This window comes from Erpetoichthys calabaricus, chromosome 10 (assembly GCF_900747795.2).
Source record: "Erpetoichthys calabaricus chromosome 10, fErpCal1.3, whole genome shotgun sequence".
Taxonomy (NCBI): Eukaryota; Metazoa; Chordata; class Cladistia; order Polypteriformes; family Polypteridae; genus Erpetoichthys; species Erpetoichthys calabaricus.
Genome location: NC_041403.2, coordinates 49,659,787 through 49,677,978, shown reverse-complemented (window position 1 = coordinate 49,677,978; position 18,192 = coordinate 49,659,787). Strand labels below are relative to the sequence as shown.

General features: G+C 37.2%; 1 protein-coding gene across 1 annotated transcript in view; it reads right to left on the bottom strand.

Moving 5' to 3' along the window:
* Positions 1–10,181: 10,181 nt before the first annotated feature.
* Positions 10,182–18,192, bottom strand: part of usp33 (ubiquitin specific peptidase 33) — a 113,338-nt gene continuing 105,327 nt past the window's right edge. The window contains 3 exon segments of the mRNA XM_028811185.2: positions 10,182–11,520; positions 14,705–14,773; positions 16,908–17,010. Of these exon segments, the coding sequence (XP_028667018.1) occupies positions 11,363–11,520; positions 14,705–14,773; positions 16,908–17,010 (330 nt within the window). The 3' untranslated portion in view covers positions 10,182–11,362.

Sequence of the window (18,192 nt, the reverse complement as noted above, 5' to 3'; positions counted from 1 at the left end):
TAATGTGTAGGTAGCTTCATGGAATTGCTGTGGAATGAGACACTTCTAATAATTTTTTAATATTGTGCTTGTGCACTTACAATATAATAGACTGGTGTCTCACCCTGAGTTGTCAAGAGTTGGTACCTACAACACGAATGGACATGGTATTCCCCAAGACATATTGCTGCATGTTACTGCACATGTCATGTTTGTTTTATTTATGTAGTTTATTTGTCATTTACATTTTAAACACAGTTGTGCAATAACTAGTTATAATTTTAACATATTAACTTAAATCTAAACACCATTATTCATTCTATTACCCTAAATAATTACACATTTGTTCAGCCCTAGAGAAAGTGAATGTAAATGGTTCATTTGCTTAATGTTCAAAATGTGTATACAGTGTACAGTAGGCATTTGAAGACTCATAAGATGCGCTACATAACCCTTAGTCCTAAGCCAGCAGTTGTATCACTGAAAGAGTTTAAGGAGGGCACACGGAGGATCTGAAACTCGGCCAAGCAGACTTAATCTGCAGCATGGGGCTGGCAGAGCTACTCTCATAAGCTGCTTTTCTGATCCAGGTAAGACAGAAACGTCATCACCATAAGCAAGTCACTGAAATAACTTGCTATCTGTGTTGTTCTTTTACTTAGCAAGGTGTTTGCTTTATTGTTACAATCACTATGTTAACAAAAAGGAAATTCATTTATGTAAAGCATCACCCAGTTTGCCACCTTACTGCACAGTGTCATTCACCACAGTAAACAGTCATTTTTTAACACAATCTCCAAGGCTCTGTGATTTTCTTTATGTAGACTAGGGTGCTTTGCCCCCTGCTTGCTTCACCTGCCAACCCCCCCGGCCTGCACTACGCACCAGCCACTTCGCATCTTGGACGCTCTCGTATGTGGATTTCACTTTCACCAAACAACAAATCTTTTATTTCTCACGATACAGCTCTTCATTGGGAAGAAACACAACTTTTCCCTGATGGCAACTCGAATTAGACGATCTATAAGTCTCCAAATTAAAGTTTAATTCCGAACAATATATTCAATCTCTTTTCATTGCTCCGTTATTTCACCAAGTAATAATTTCTGTTTGTTTGCGCTAATGTGATCTTTACTATCATTTTTTTGAGACATTCAAATTTTAGTACTTTCATTATCTCTAACCTGCTCTACATGTGTACTGCACCAACGTTTTTGAACTCTTTACGATGTTCTACTTTGGCATCTACTCTTTGTCTTTTATTTCTGGCCCCAGGTGTGGTTAAATCTCTTGGCAGAAAGTCTTGTTTCGTAGGATGTGACCTCTCTCTTTCTTTCTATTGAGCGTGTTTTCTAATAAAAGTCTAACACTGTACAAAGTTCTCTGAATAGTGTTTCATGAGATTGTTGTTCATGAGATTCTCTAGTGGAATTTTTTAAAAATGACGGTGCCACTAAGCTTAGAATTCATTCCTGCAAAAGCTCAAAGGGGTGGCTGCAGATCCTTGACGCTCTAATAGAAATGACAATCATTACCATCTGGTATGGGATTTCTTAATAGTTTTATTTCAAGTTTTGACTCCTTTAGATTTACTTATTTGGCTGATGCCTTTATCCAAGGAGACTTACATTTATGACTCAATTGGTTCCATTTCTTTTGGTTTTCCAGTTGGAGCACAGGCAAGTCAGGTGATTAGCTCAAGGTCACACAGTTTCACTCATGGGATTTGAACCCACAACCTCAGGATTTGCACCACTACGCCACACCAAATGCCTATGTCTATAGTAGTGGTCCCTGACTTGTCCCTGCTTGCACCTTCTCACCATCGGTTTTCCTCCTTCGTCCCACAGACAAACTTGTTAGGCCTATTATGACTAAGCATGCCCTGCAATAGAATGGCACATGGTACAAGATTGGCTCTTGCCTTATGCCCAAAAGGACTCTACCTTGGATAAAGTGGGTTTAGAAAATGGACAGCTGTATAGATGCTAGTAATTCAAATTTCAGTTTAAATGTTATTGACATATGTACAGAGTGCAGAAAAATCCTCACGTGTATGTTCAAGCAACTTGCTGTTTCCTGACAGCAAATACAGTGGAACCTCGGTTCACGACCATAATTTGTTCCAAAACCCTGGCTGTAAACCGATTTAGTTGTGAACTGAAGCAATTTCCCCCATAGGATTGTATGTAAATACAATTAATCCGTTCCAGATCATACGAACTGTATGTAAATAAATAGTATATTTTTTTTAAGTTTTTAAGCACAAATATAGTTAAGTAAACCATAGAATGCACAGCGTAATAATAAACTAAATGTAAAAACATTGAATAACCCTGAGAAAACCTTGAACAACAGAGAAAACTAACACTGCAATAGTCCACGCTATAGCGCTACCAACCGCTGGCTAAAAACACTTTTTTTTTTAATGAGTTTTAAGCACAGGGAAAAAAATGAACATTTGAAAATATCCATAATTTAATAAACCACCAAGAAAAGTAACATCGCAACAATGCACGCTACGAACCGATTGCTGTAAACAGAAGTGAAAACAAAATCAAGCCCGGTGCATTCTTTAACTGCCTTCCTACCTTATGCGTCCAGCTCTCTCTCTCGCGCTGCCTGTGTGTGCGTCTGTCTCTCTCGTGTGTGTGTAGCGCTCTCTCTCTCTCGTGCCTGTGTGTGTGTTCTCTCGCTCGCTCTCTTGCTCACTGCACAGGAAATGCACAAGGAGAGACTGAACACGTACAAACCGAAAGGGAAACTGGCTTGTTCGTATACCGAGTGTGTGATCGTGAACCGAGGCAAAAGTTTGGCGAACTTTTTGGTCGTAAACCGATTTGTATGTGTACCGAGATGTTCGTGAACCGAGGTTCCACTGTATTAAGTGTCAAATGTGCATCCTTCCTTCAGACCTCTGAATTCTTCCTTTCAAAGACGGCATTGACTGTCAAAAGTTAACACCATTTGTTGTAAGCATAAAACGCTATCTCATAATAAAATGAATAAACACAAATATCGCAAAGCAAAAGGAAATCCCAAATCCAAATGCAGGGCAGTATTTAAAGTAAGGTTATACAGGGTGATTCTAATGGGCAGAGCCCTGAGTTATGATGTATTACTGATGAAGCAATCCAAATGATATAAGGATCACAGTATTCCTGGATAAATTTACAAACGCGTGAGGCATGGCGCTCGCTTTGACTTTGTCAATGAACTTTATGACCGTGAGATCCGTGAAGGTTATTTCCAGCAAGATGGGTCCACCTGTCACACATCAGCTCGCAGCATGGCACAAATTGAATTGTTTTTTGGCAATTGGGTCACTTCAATGGGACTACAGCCACCTCGTTCCCTGGACCTGTCACCTCCGGATTTCTTCCTTTGGGGAGTGCTGAAAGGGAAAGTGTACAAGAACAAGCCTCGAACACTGGAACAACTCCAGGAAATTGTTGCAATCACCCAAACAATGCTTGCGGATACCTTGGCCAATACGGAGCGGTGTGTCAATCTGTGTTTCAAGAAAAAGCTGAATGTGATTAGATCGTTTACACATCTCTCAAGGTATGCACTGTATTAATTTAATTTCTGTCGCTTGATTATTACGTGAATAACACATCATAACTTGAGGCCCACTTTTTAGAATCTCTCTGTATAAAGCTGCACCAAAAAGAAAATGTCCAGAGCTGCGTAGCAATAAAATTAAATCATAACAAACACAAATTACATTTTCATGCTACCAATAGGCTACACAGAGTGGCAATGTGCCGCATTTTGGTCAGATATGACAATAAGAATTCTGCTGTACTGTACTCTGCCCGCGTGACAAAACTAACACAACTACAGTATTGCTTCATCTTGTAGATGGATAGATAGATAGATAGATAGATAGATAGATAGATAGATAGATAGATAGATAGATAGATAGATAGTGATATTATGCTGTACCCCCCTGTCAAAGTAACTTACAGCTTTTTAGTTTTATTGTAGCTAATTGATTTTTTTTCTTTGTTGCATTCTTGTATTTTTTTTCTAAATGATGCAATTCAGTGAGCAGTCAAAAGAAAGTCCAGGTAGAAGCCCCAGGATCCACAGCCATGTCAGATGCTGTTTTTTATGTAGTCAAAGTATGTGGGCCAAGCCAAGGAGATCATCTGCAAACAGAATGGGAGCATTTTTGAAAACATCCTCATTCTTTCTTGCCACATATTATGCAGTAATACTTTCAGATAAATCTTACTAAAGGCAGATGTATTTAACATACTCTAGAAAGCCAAAAAGCTGGCAGGCCATCCGCATAATTTTCATTCTATTGAAAACCACCAAAGCTGAACAAAAAAGTGCTTTTACCCGAAAAAATCATTTTTTACTAAGAAAGCATGCTGAATTACAGCAAGACTGGACACTCTTTTGTTGTAAAATACAAAAACAATTATGTATATATTTGAAAAATACTGTTTATAGATTAATAGACAAAAGTTAAAAATTAAAACAAGTATTAAATGCAATTACTTTTTTATTTTATTGAATTTATTAAAATCAAATAATATTCCATACACATAACTCAGGTTTTACAAAAAGAAAAAAAAAACAAATCAACCCCCACCCCTGAGAAAGAGAGCAAGGCCAGCAGAGTAAAACTTAAAGCTAGTAAAGACAAATGAATAGATAAAATAATAACTGAATAGAGATAAATGGAGTAAAAGAGGGGAGAGAACCTGATTCCTCAATTTAAATGCTTATTCTAAAATATTATTGATTAGATCCTGCCAGGTTTAAAAAGTTTTGTACAGATCCTCTAAGTGAGAATTTGACTTTTTCCCAGTTTCAAACAGTATAAAACATCAGGTACCCACTGACTTAACATAATAGAGTTAGACTTATCTTGCTCAACTGGAAGAATCCTATGTGCCAGTAGTGTAGTAAAGGCAATTACAGTTTGTTTGTCGTTCTCCACTTTAAGCCCATCTAGAAGTACACCAAACACAGCTGTTAGTGGATTAGGAGGGATTGTGACACCCAGGCTGTCTAAAAGGAATTTAAAGGTTTTGGTCCAGAATGATGTTAATTTGGCGCACACCAAAACATGAGACCAGTGAGAGCGGAGCTCGATTGCAATGTTCACAGGTTGGATCTTGTCCTGGAAACATTTTGGACAGTTTTAAATGAGAGAGATGCGCTCAATATATCATTTTAAGTTGAATAATTCTATGCTTTGCGCATATGGAGCTCAAGTGAATTCTGCACATTGCTACTTTCCACTCCTTTTCTGAAATGTTGAGTTCAAATCCTTTTCCCATTGTTCTCTTAGATCTTTGAAAGGGAGGGACTGTAAAATAGTTTTATATATTATGGAAATGCTGTCTGAGTCCTCGAGACTGAGCAATATTTTTTCTGGCATAGAGGTAGGTGGGAGGTGAGGAAAATTGGGCAGGTACTGTTTAACAAAGTTTCAGATTTGAAGGTAGTGAAAGAAATGTGTTGCTGGAAAGTTAAATTTGGAGTGTAATTGTTCGTAGGATGCAAAGTCGTTGTCTATGTACAGATCTCTAAGTGATTCAATCCCGAATGTTTTCCAGGCATATGTTTGAGAGGGTGGAAAAAGGTGGTTCTCGTGCAGAGGTGCCATAGATAAAAGTTTCTTTATCTTAAAATACTTCCTACATTGGTTCCATATTCTGATTGAGTGAAGCACAATTGGGTTGTTAGTATATTGGCGATAACTTGTATTTATTGGGGTACAAAGCAAGGAATATAAACAAGTATTAAATGCAATTACATATGTGCAGAGACAGAAAGTATGCAAATAACCAATAGTTATTATTTAGATTGATGTGATATTTCTTATTATCAAAGTAAATGACATTTTTTATTTGAGGTAGCTACATGTATGTTAAATTTCTGGCAGTATCTCTATATGCTTTGATGGCTATTTATGAACTCTGGTAAACCATCACTCACTTGTATAGTTTCAAACCCAAATGTAGGATGTTCCAGGCATCGTTGATCTTTCCCCAACAGTATGCAATGAAGGGGTGAAGGAGCTCTGATATCAAATTTTGTCAGTTAGAGAAATGTCCAAACTTGGTGCCCATCCTAACTGGTATCAGCGCTTGTAGAGCTTCCTTTTACCTGTGCGAAAGGGAACCTGCAAATTCAGAATGGTGGAAGTTTAATATTGGATAAAAGGGGAAAATCTAAACCTGCATCTTTATAAGTCAATATTAGACAATATGTACTGTGGGACTGGTCTGCTCCATTAGTCTGGCCTCTAGAGGCTCCTAATAGCACTGCAGCCATGAGGACATCTTTGAAATGCGTAAAAGGGAGGCAGGTCTCTTAATCACTGCCGGGGCGCATGAATTGAGCTTCCTGTTTCCACAGGAGGCCACAATATAAATTACAAATATCACTATATGATTCAAAGATGTCTTTATATACTGTACACCATTGTATTATCGTGGTATTCCCTTCTACTTACGCTTTACTTATTTACTTACTAGGGATAAGTGTACTCACCAGGTTTGTTATCAGGTTGGTCTACTCTCGCACCTTAAGATTAACACACACATACTGTAGATATACACATCCACACAGACCCTAACCACAAAAGTATCGTATGAATGACGTATACACAGCACGTTATTCTCTGGAGCTTTAACCCACACAAGTGCAGTATGAATAACACAGGCACAGTCCATCATTCCCTAGTACTCCAAGATGTCAGATTCATCTCAGACCTATATATTACTTTGGTTTCCAAGAATATAAATAAGCATACAATGGATCAACATCCTTAGCTATAGGCCATTTATCAACCATTGATGTCTTACTTTAATGCACTGTTCACAATTGGACAGAGCTCTTCGTCCTCAGCTGATAAACTTCACAGTTTGGATCATATGGCACTTCTTTACTGCTCCAGGTGCTCTAAATATTTACTTAGATAGTGTAGAAAGTTAAAAGCAATTTGATATTTATTAAAGAACAATAATACCAGCAGAGGAAAACATAAAATAAAACCTAGATAGCAAAGTCTGGATATATAAAGTCTTTAAAAAAGTGCCAAAGATAAATGTCCTTAGGTGGATTTTGACCCAGCAATCAAAATTGTTCACGAGATGTTTTACCTGATGATGAGATGAAAATGGTCGCACGTCTCTTGCCCTTGCTTGATGTTGCTGTCACCCTCTCCTGATGTCGCTCTCTCTTCGTCGCTGTTTCTTCTTCTGACGTCACTCTCTCATTTGTCCCACAGGCAAGGTATATTCATTTTAAAATTCCACGTGGGATTCCAGAACATGTGATATTACACACATTTGATTGGCTGACTATCAATATGATAAATGACTTTGTTTAAATATTTTTATTTATTTCTGGCATTTCTTCATTTCCCAAGCTGTAAACCAATTTGGCAATTCCTAATCTCAGGGGCACCCATCTGCTCACAGGTTATAAAGTAATCAATACAGCCTGAGGTGTCATCCTGGTCTTCTACTTTGTTTGCACAGATGTTTTAAAAGTGAGGGACAATTCAGGAAGACAAGATGATCTGATGTTAACTACTTTCTTGTAAAATTAAGTTCATCTTTGTTTGTTTGGTCAAAAAATAAAACAAAATATAAAATTTAAAATCTACAACACTACAACCATCATGTAATATATTATTAACGGATTTCAAGATATCTTAAAATGATTCAGAGATATTGTGAACTGATTTAAGCAATCTTAAAAGTATCACTTTACACATTTCTAAAATCACTTTTTGTCTATTTAAATGGTTTCTGAATGTTGCAGATCACTTCTTGCACTTTAGAACATATCCAAAGTCTTAATAGCATCATAGACTCCCGGGCAAAGTAGTGTGATGGGGCCACAATTTTGATAGCAAAACAGAAACATAGATTGGCATCAGAAAAAGCATGGGACCCTGTGCTCCTGGGGCCCCCGGCCAGTGCCCATTGTGCTCAAACGTTAAGACAGCCCTGATCCAAACTACTTTCTATTTTAAATCTTTAAATGTTTTTGAAGCTGAAACCTTGACAACTTTTAAGAAGTTTATGGATGAGATATTGGGACAGCTATTAGCTAAACACAGGGCCTTGATGGACTGAATGGTCTCCTCTTATTTGTCAAATTTCTTATTGAAACATCTCATTAAATTCTTAATGTTCAATGTTAATGTTATTCATCTCTAGGAGCCCCTGATATATTTGATTTGACTAAAATAACATACATAAACGCACACAACTGGTTTGTTAATTCCAACGAATCAAAAAAAAAAATAAACAATGTAAAGATACATTATATTGCAACTATTTACACAAGGCATTCAATAAACATACGTAAGAGTTCGTTAAGCCAAATTTTTCAACAAATGTGTCTAATAAATGTATTTTTTCTCTCTCTCTAAATATCAATCCAGGTAATTCAAAAACAAAGTGCAGGGTTCAAAATATGAGTCACTTTTAGTATTCCATTTTTTCTATCCTTGCTTAGATTATTATAACATACTCACTTTTCTGGGTCCCCGTATCAACAAAGAACAAAATCTCCTCCAAAATCAGTCCCGTTTGTCCACAGTTTGTCTGGCAGCTTCTTCCTCTCAGCTCGTCACTCGTAAATTGGAAAAAAAAAAAACAGCTAGACCCTCTGTTTTCTTAACGCGATTCTGGTCCGTTTAAATCCTGCTTATCTAAGTTGGCATTGCTGCAGGACTATTTTTTTCCAATGCACACCTTTTCTTTCTCTCTCACTCACTCACTGCATGTGTATTGGCGCCTGTGCAAGGGTAGCCAGTCACCGCTCTCTGCCTCTCATTCTAGAAACTTCCCTGAAGTACATTCTCCAATAATGAATGAAATGCTACTCTCCTAGATTCTTACTCATATATATTTCCAATTTATACGTTTTTATTTACTTTAGTCGGGTCCTCCCTGCGTGGAGTTTGCATGTTCTCCCCGTGTCTGCGTGGGTTTCCTCCGGGCGCTCCAGTTTCCTCCCACAGTCCAAAGACATGCAGGTTAGGTGGATTGGCGATTCTAAATTGGCCCTAGTGTGTGCTTGGTGTGTGGGTGTGTTTGTGTGTGTCCTGCGGTGGGTTGGCACCCTGCCCAGGATTGTTTCCTGCCTTGTGCCCTGTGTTGGCTGGGATTGGCTCCAGCAGACCCCTGTGACCCTGTGTTCAGATTCAGCGGGTTGGAAAATGGATGGATGGATGAATTTACTTTAGTCGATTTTCTGGGTGGTACATTATGTTCTTAAGATTTAGAGATATTTCTGTCCACTCGAATAATTGATCTATAAATGCTTTATATATGTAATTTCCAGATCCAGACACACACACTACTATTCATTTTACGTAAGTATCTTGAAATTTAGTGTGTACTCACACTGGCAATTTGTTCCGTGCCCATGCACTTTTGTCTGCATGTAACCTTGTAAAGTCTAGTTCGTTTGACTAGTTCGTTTGACTAGATGCCGGGCCAACTGTACTGTGCCCTGGCCCACATGGAAGAGGTGTGCTCGGGCATGGGCAGGATTCGGGAACAGTGTGATCGCTAAACATGCCTGACTGGAGAATGTGCCACCTTGTGTGTTCTCCTTTCCCCACGTCAAACTGATGCTGGCAGTGTACTTGTATTCCAAATGTGCAGAAAACATTGCAATGTAAGTTCAGGTGACTTTATATACTTTTTTAGCTAACAATTAACTGCAGCACTTAATTTTCAGATTGGTGTAAGATCTTTTTTATTACATGTACTGAAGGAACACAAGTGATTATAAGTGATATTTTTTTCGGTGATTATTGTAAAATTGTCTGGAGAAGAGAGACACAGCAATTCACATTTGAGTAGCACATTTGAGTGTATGTAAATCATTTCATGTGTCAGCATTTCAGTGCAGCTATACTCAAATCATACTTTTTTTTCAAAACAGCCAACTATCATGTTCCATCGGTTCTTTCATGTTCACAGAAAGGCCTACTGTTCATCCTCTGCCTTCTTTTTCCAGCTCCACACTTGTAGTGCTATATGCCACGTTACATCAGAAGGTAATGGAATGCCCACTCCCCGCCCCGCCACTACAACACATACGTCTGTTTTGTGACAAGTCACAAAGGTGGCTTCCTGATGTGCTAAGCTACAGTAAACATGACATATGAAAATTTCTCCTGGTTGACAGAATTTCTACTGGTTGGTCATTACTACCGGTGTAATGCACACCATTATATGCACAACTCCTTTAACAACTATAAAACAATAAAAATTCAAATTAATAACATTAGCCAAATTAGTTTCATTTTTAAAACAATGCATCCAAATCACTTCTAAGGATTGTGAAAAGGCACACAAGTTTTGGTCAGTATTTTTTTTATTGTTTCATTGTTCTTGAATTGTTATATTAACCATAGAAGGAAAAATATTTAACGGTAAGCATTCCACAGGTTTTTTTCAATGTGTTAGAGCAATTCAATACAATGACCCCCACCCCAACCCACCCCCAATTTTACAACATATAAGAAAATGGCATGCCTATATACATAGACACAATCTTCCTTTTTCGGGGTGCATCAGGGAAAATATCTTGAAACTCCACTCACAGCTATGCACATTGTATACACCTTTTCAGAGCTGGCGGCTTTATTTTCCACACATGTAAATTCTCCCTCAGTAAACTGCATATCCATGCAAATAAACTGGACACTGGAAAAAAAATCTGAACATGTCATTTCATTGGTTTTTCTAGTTTCTTATGATCATGCCTTCCAAAAAACTATACTTCAACATCTAAAAAAGTAGTAGCATAAAGAAAAAATGCTGTATAAAAAGGAAGGTAACAGTGTATATTAAATACACTTAATTTGTTTTTTTGCAGGCATTTGATACGAAAGCATGCTGCTGCTTTACTTTTAATACAGTGCAAAAGACCGTTCTTTCCTGAGAAATCATAGGAAGTTAGTTTTGTTTATTATGTCTTCAGCACTAATATTTTCCCTAACAACAAGAAGAGTTTAAAATCTTGATAAAATACAATAATTTATGCCTAAGAAAAGCCTTATTAGTCCATTATTATCTTCTTTATGCAATTTGGATTACATAAATATTAGCTTATAATAAAGGGGAAAATCATAGACTATCTGTGTCTCAGTGCCCGAACCTGAAACTCAACATGATGCTAGCCTAGATTCTATTGCAATTTTACAGAAATTTAGAAATGTACAGTTTCTAATATTTACAGAGCAAACCATTTTGATACATTTTCCCATGATTGTCAGTATTACCAATGCCCATATTGTTTAAAGAAGGAAACATTTCCTTTTAGGAATGCTCATAGAACCTCTGAAGTGCAATTCTGGGCTGATGGCAGAGAAGGGAGCAAGTCACACTGCACGGGTTTCCACCTCAATTTTCTCTTCTGTGTGGGAGGTTTCCGTTTCTTGATGTGGTATGTTTGGCCGTAAGGTGACTTCTGGTCCTCCCCCATAAATTGAATGTAAGAAGTTCCAAGTCTCTTCTGAAATTTGTCCAGAATCTGCACCTGTTAATATAAAAAGTACAGTTTACCTACCAGCAGCAACCTCAACATGTTGCACTGCAGGAGGTACAGGTTGTTGGGCAGATTCAGGACCACTGCTCAGAAACTCCAAAAATTATTGTTGGACTAGTTAGTTTTCATCAATAATGAGATTTTTCTAATGCTAATATTAATTTGAACTACTTTACCCATCGCTCTTGTGACAAACATTGGCCAACTGTATAAAACAATACTAACATAGAAAAAAGGCAGCATGGTATTGCAGTGGTTAGCACTCGTGTATCATAACATCTGAGTCCAGAATTCAAAGTCCCTGTGTACAGACGGTAAGTCTTCCCGGTATATGAGTATATATATATATATATATATATAGTTAGGTCCATAAATATTTGGACAGAGACAACTTTTTTCTAATTTTGGTTCTGTAAATTACCACAAAAAATTTTAAATGACACAACTCAGTTGCAGTTGAAGTGCAGACTTTCAGCTTTAATTCAGTGGGGTGAACAAAACGACTGCATAAACATGTGAGGCAACTAAAGCATTTTTTGAACACAATCCCTTCATTTCAGGGGCTCAAAAGTAATTGGACAAATTAAATAACTGGAAATAAAATGTTCATTTCTGATACTTGGTTGAAAACCCTTTGCTGGCAATGACAGCCTGAAGTCTTGAACTCATAGACATCACCAGATGCTGGGTTTCCTCCTTTTTAATGCTCTGCCAGGCCTTTACTGCAGCGGCTTTCAGTTGATGTTTGTTAGTGGGTCTTTTTGTCTGAAGTTTAGTCTTCAACAAGTGAAATGCATTCTCAATTGGGTTAAGATCAGGTGACTGACTTGGCCATTCAAGAATTTTCCACTTCTTTGCTTTAATAAACTCCTGGGTTGCTTTGGCTGTATGTTTTGGGTCATTGTCCATCTGTATCATGAAACGCCGCCCAATCAATTTGACTGCATTTAGCTGGATTTGAGCAGACAGTATGTCTCTGAACACCTCAGAATTCATTCGGCTGCTTCTGTCCTGTGTCATATCATCAATAAACACTAGTGTCCCAGTGCCATTGGCAGCCATGCACGCCCAAGCCATCACACTGCCTCCACCATGTTTTACAGATGATGTGGTATGCTTTGGATAATGAGCTGTTCCATACCTTCTCCATTCTTTTTTCTTGCCATTATTCTGGTAGAGGTTGATCTTGGTTTCATCTGTCCAAAGAATGTTTTTCCAGAACTGTGCTGGCTTTTTTACGTGTTCTGTAGCAAAGTCCAATCTAGCCTTTCTATTCTTGAGGCTTATGAGTGGCTGGCACCTTGCAGTGCATCCTCTGTATTTACTTTCATGCAGTCTTCTCTTTATGGTAGACTTGGATAACGATACGCCTACCCCCTGGAGAGTGTTGTTCACTTGGTTGGGTGTTGTGAAGGGGTTTCTCTTCACCATGGAAATGATTCTGTGATCATCCATCACTGTTGTCTTCCATGGACGTCCAGGTCTTTTTGCGTTGCTGAGTTCACCAGTGCTTGCTTTCTTTCTCAGGATGTACCAAACTGTAGATTTTGCCACTCGTAATATTGTAGCAATTTCTCAGATGGGTTTTTTCTGTTTTCGCAGCTTAAGGATGGCTTCTTTCACCTGCATAGAGAGCTCCTTTGACCGCATGTTGTCTGTTCACAGCAAAATCTTCCACATGCAAGCACCACTCCTCAAATCAACTCCAGGCCTTTTATCTGCTTAATTGATAATGACATAACGACGGACTTGCCCACACCTGCCCATGAAATAGTCTTCGAGTCAATTGTCCAATTACTTTTGAGCCCCTGAAATAAAGGGATTGTTTTAAAAAAATGCTTTTGTTGCCTCACATTTTTATGTAATCGTTTTGTTCACCCCACTGAATTAAAGCTGAAACTTTGCACTTCAACCGCATCGGAGTTGTTTCGTTTAAAATTCATTGTGGTAATGTACAGAACCAAAATTAGAAAAAAGTTGTCTCTGTCCAAATATTTATGGACCTACTGTATATATATAGATCTTTTTGCACACATACTGTACATAATACATTTTGATTTAGAACGCTATCTAGTCTTATACACACTTTGTTAATGCTGAAAATTTGGTTTTATACTCATTTTGGTTGTATCCATGAACAGTTCACTTATACGAGTCATTTTTTGGCCCACAGTTCTAAAGACATTTCTAGTTTTTACTATGTAAGAGTTAACCAACTATACAAGCTTTCATTCTGGCAACATCTTCTAAATTGTGCAGACAATTATATTTATAACAGGTATATGATAATAGAATGAAAAATCTTCCAAGCACACTAAACGAATCCTATGGCTAATCCAATTAATGAACTTTTAGGCGTCTGGGACACACAATACGTTAAATGGGTATAGCACAATCCAATGTGGTTGAGTGGGAATGGTGGATGCAGTGAATGGGTTACACGTGTATTCTACAGGGCAAGTAACAACAAAAGGAGTGTATAGGGATGTAATGAATTAAGGACTTACTTAGTTTGAGAATAATTTGAGAAATGTTTGAGAAATTCATTAATTAATTAGATCAATTAATTAATTTGAGAAACCAATTTGAGACAACTGCTTTGTTACCTTAATTTTTTATGATTACCATATTCTACTTAAAAGTTTTGACTTCAAATATTTTTATTCCTGTGCAAGAGCAAAAATTCCTTGGCAGAGGTTTGTTAGTGCCAACATTCTGCACAATTAATATTGTTCAGAAATTGTTCCAAACAGTGAGATCCTTGAAAGATGGATACAATACTTTACCCTAATTAAACAGGGTAAAAAATATTTTAAAAAGCAATTGTGTTGGAAGTTTACCATAGCCAAGTCAAATTTTAGTAGTTCAAGATTAATACTGCCATAATTATAAATAGTTGCCAAACAACAGATTGGAATATGCCAAGATCAGGAAAAAGCAATAATATGGTGGTGAGCAGTTAACATCTCATCGGTGGTGCAGAAAATGGAAATTAAAAAAGAGGAGCCTCTTTGTCTAACCTACACAGGCCTACTATTCAAAACTAACAGTTACATTTATTATGCTATGCAATGAATGATAATAAAGAGCAGGACTCTTGGTATTCAGACTTTTTAATGGCATTCTCTAGAGCTTTGACAGCTGAGCCAAAATAACTTATATAAGGAGTATTTACCTTGTTTGAGTGTTATGTGACCATTTTTGTTCACTGCAATCCTGGTGTTGTCAATTGGTCCAGGGGGTTCTAATATGACACAGAAGTAAAAAAAAAAAAAAAAAAAAAGAAATCCCCATTAATAAAGTAAAATGATCTTGAAAATTGTGAGAGGTCTCTATTTTCATGCACTTAAAAATCTACATATACTTGTATACAAGGGAATACAGTACATAGTGAATCCTGATCTATCACAATAGTAAATTCATCATTATCAGTAGTAACACCATAGAAATTAATTGGCCAAAAATGATAACTGGATACTGTGTGATGATAGAAAAGATGGAGAAAATGCCAAGTCAGCCTTTACTTTGCGTAGAACCTTTCTGGGAGAAACACTTTATATGTCCATTATAATTTAACAAGTTAATACATTCAGGATGAGATTTTCACACAGTGGTAAGCATGGCTGTTGTACAACTATACTGGTCAGATTTGAATGTCTAGCCCAATGCACTGTTTGTATATTCTCCCTGTATCTACCTGGGGTTTCCATGAAATCTCTGATTTAAGTTGGCAGAAAACACCCTGGTTGCCCAGAATAATGAATGAATGTGGGCATGTACTGTAACTGACAATTGTATGGGTTGGTTACTGCTTTCCATCCGATGCTGTCATAATGAACTTTGATTTCTGCACAACTGGATAATGGAATAAGCATGTTTCGCATACATATTCTTAAAAAAAAACCAACAACAACATGGAGTACATACATGATATGTTCAGAGTTAGGCAGTTAGATAGATAGATAGATAGATAGATACTTTATTAATCCCAATGGGAAATTCACATTCTTCAGCAGCAGCATACTGATACCGCCAAGAGGCTGCTCTGTCAGGGGGTTGTAGTGTCTTTATTTAAATCATTCATATTTTACACTTTTCAACAGAATAACTTTAGTTATACTAACCAATTTGGTTCATAACACCTTGAAAAAAGGTTGCGAAAGCCACAGAAACCACTCAAACTGAAACACAAAAAAATCATGAAATGTTTTCCGTTTTCACATAAGGCCGCCACAATAGCTGATAAATGCCCTTAAGTACTGGAATCTGAGCACACAGAAAAGTGTTTATATATGTAAAATGATCACTGTGGAATGATGAAATGCCTAGAACAAAACATGAAAGTTCCACTCTTTATAGAAATAATACAAAACAAAACCTGGGAAGATGGATGGTGTTTCACAATGAGTGTAAAGTTACGTATGTGGACTAGAAGTAAAGGGTGGATCTGGAAAAGTTATTAAATGTAAGCTCTGCATGTCCATTTAATGTTGTAAATGAATTTGCACCGCTGAATAATACAGTTAAACACTCTCACTGTACCATCTGATAATAATTTTGAAATTATTGCTGAAATAGCATTATGACATACTGTTGAAATGAGAATGAGGTATTGTGACGCTGAAGTGTGTACAGGCGTCCTAACCCGCCACAGACAGGCAGGACACAAGTTTCACCACACAGCACACGTTTGTTTTACAGCTGAGAAGTGCTTTTTTCGCTCCCCTAAAGAGCACAATGTCCACAACACCAAGTACAACATAGTCCCTTCGCCTCCCATCCTCCTTACAGGCTTTGCCCTTCTTCCTCTCAACACTGGCCATTGAGTAAAGATGACTGGCTCCATTTAGAGGACGCCTGAAAGGACTGCTGGTGCTCAACGAACTTTTTCCGGAAGTGCTGCCAAACAGGGCCCAATAACGTCCAGGTGCCCCCTGGAGGAGGCCATGAGCCCTAGCAGGATTGAGCTTCCATGCTACCCTGTGGCCCAGCTGCAATCCAAGGGGGCTGCCCTGTGTGAGTCTGGGGGAGACAGTATCTGGAATAAGCCCCCTTACCTGGTCCTTCTGTGCCAAAGTCTTACTGGGTGGGTGAGGGCCCCGGCGGTCCACCACAGTGTTTAGTGAAAATATTCACGTTAAATAAACCGAGAAAATTCTATGGTGTTCAGATGATAATACGGCTTTACATATATTTGCATTTTACCGTAGTACAAAAAGAGCTGCTAGTAGTACAGGGAAAGTAAACTGAACATTATGCCCCTCTTTTAAACAAAAATAAGCATGGAAATTATTTTTTGTAAACTGAACTAAATCTCATGCCACGTAAAGCTGATTTCAGGGCTCATTAATAATTGCATATATTTAACATCAGCTTACCATTGTCCTTGCCTTTCACAAATCCTTCCCACTCTCTGAACCACTGCATGCTGATACAGTAAATCACTGCAGGGGCATCTTCTTCCTGGAAAGCTTTGTTCAGCTGTTCACAAAAAGAGTTATGTTATCTCTTACCACCTTTATTGTTACAAGCAGAGGTGTTATCTACTACATGGGCGCCCAAGCCTGTAAATCCCACAAAAAAAGATAACCAGCTTCTGACTCACTGCATTACAGAAGATTACATCCATTATTAAAGTAAAAGGTCAAGAAGATGTTAAAAAAGATCACCTAAAACAGTAACGATTATATAAAAATTAGACATTTCTACCTTCATAATTCAATAAATAGCAAGACAATCAAACTGGCAAATAATAACAGGATATACCATTTTGTAAACAATCTTTTTTCTGTATTAATGTGAGTCAGGCATACTCTTGGTGGGACTTCACAAATAGAATGTGTGATGTGCTTCAAGGAGAGGTTTGGAAACTTAAAATGACGAGCTTCTAGCCATCTCATAAGACACTAGCAATTCTTATTACTTCTTATTGTATCCATGTTTCTTTGTATATTTGTTATTGTTACAAACAAACAAACATGCACTTAACAGCCCAGATAATAACTTTAAAAATATTTTTTGAGTGACTTAAGATTTCTGTTCAGTAATGTTATATCAGATCAAAACAACAGTTTTATAAATTGTATAAAAATATATTTTAAGAGACTGAGTATTTACTGAAGTATTTTATACTAAAATATATTTTATGTATGCAATCCATACTGTAGTTAAGAGCATTAACTAATTTTGAAAATTGATGCACACATACATGAATAAGCCTATTTGTTTATATTCACAACCATACTATATTTTTGTTTATTTTGACATGCATGTTATCATATCAAAAATACATTAGTTACTATGGCTGCTCTGATAAGTACATGAAACTGATTACTGATGCTTATTTTCAGATAGTTATATTAGAATTACTGCAGTACATTAAACATTCATAAGATGACTAATCTCGATTCTAGGTACTGATTTTAAATCTTTTCTATAATCTTCTTTAGAGAATAGTAAAACGATCTATCAGCCTTCAAACAATTAAATAATATGGTTCAACTAAATTCTCAAGCAAGAAAGATAATTTTGTAAAATATTAGTTATAATGTTTCTCACAATAATGTTATGTAGTTGCACAGTAAATCCACATTTTCTTTCTTATATTGAATCTGACACTATACAGTACTTGTTGATTTCTCTTAATATGGATTCTAAAAATGT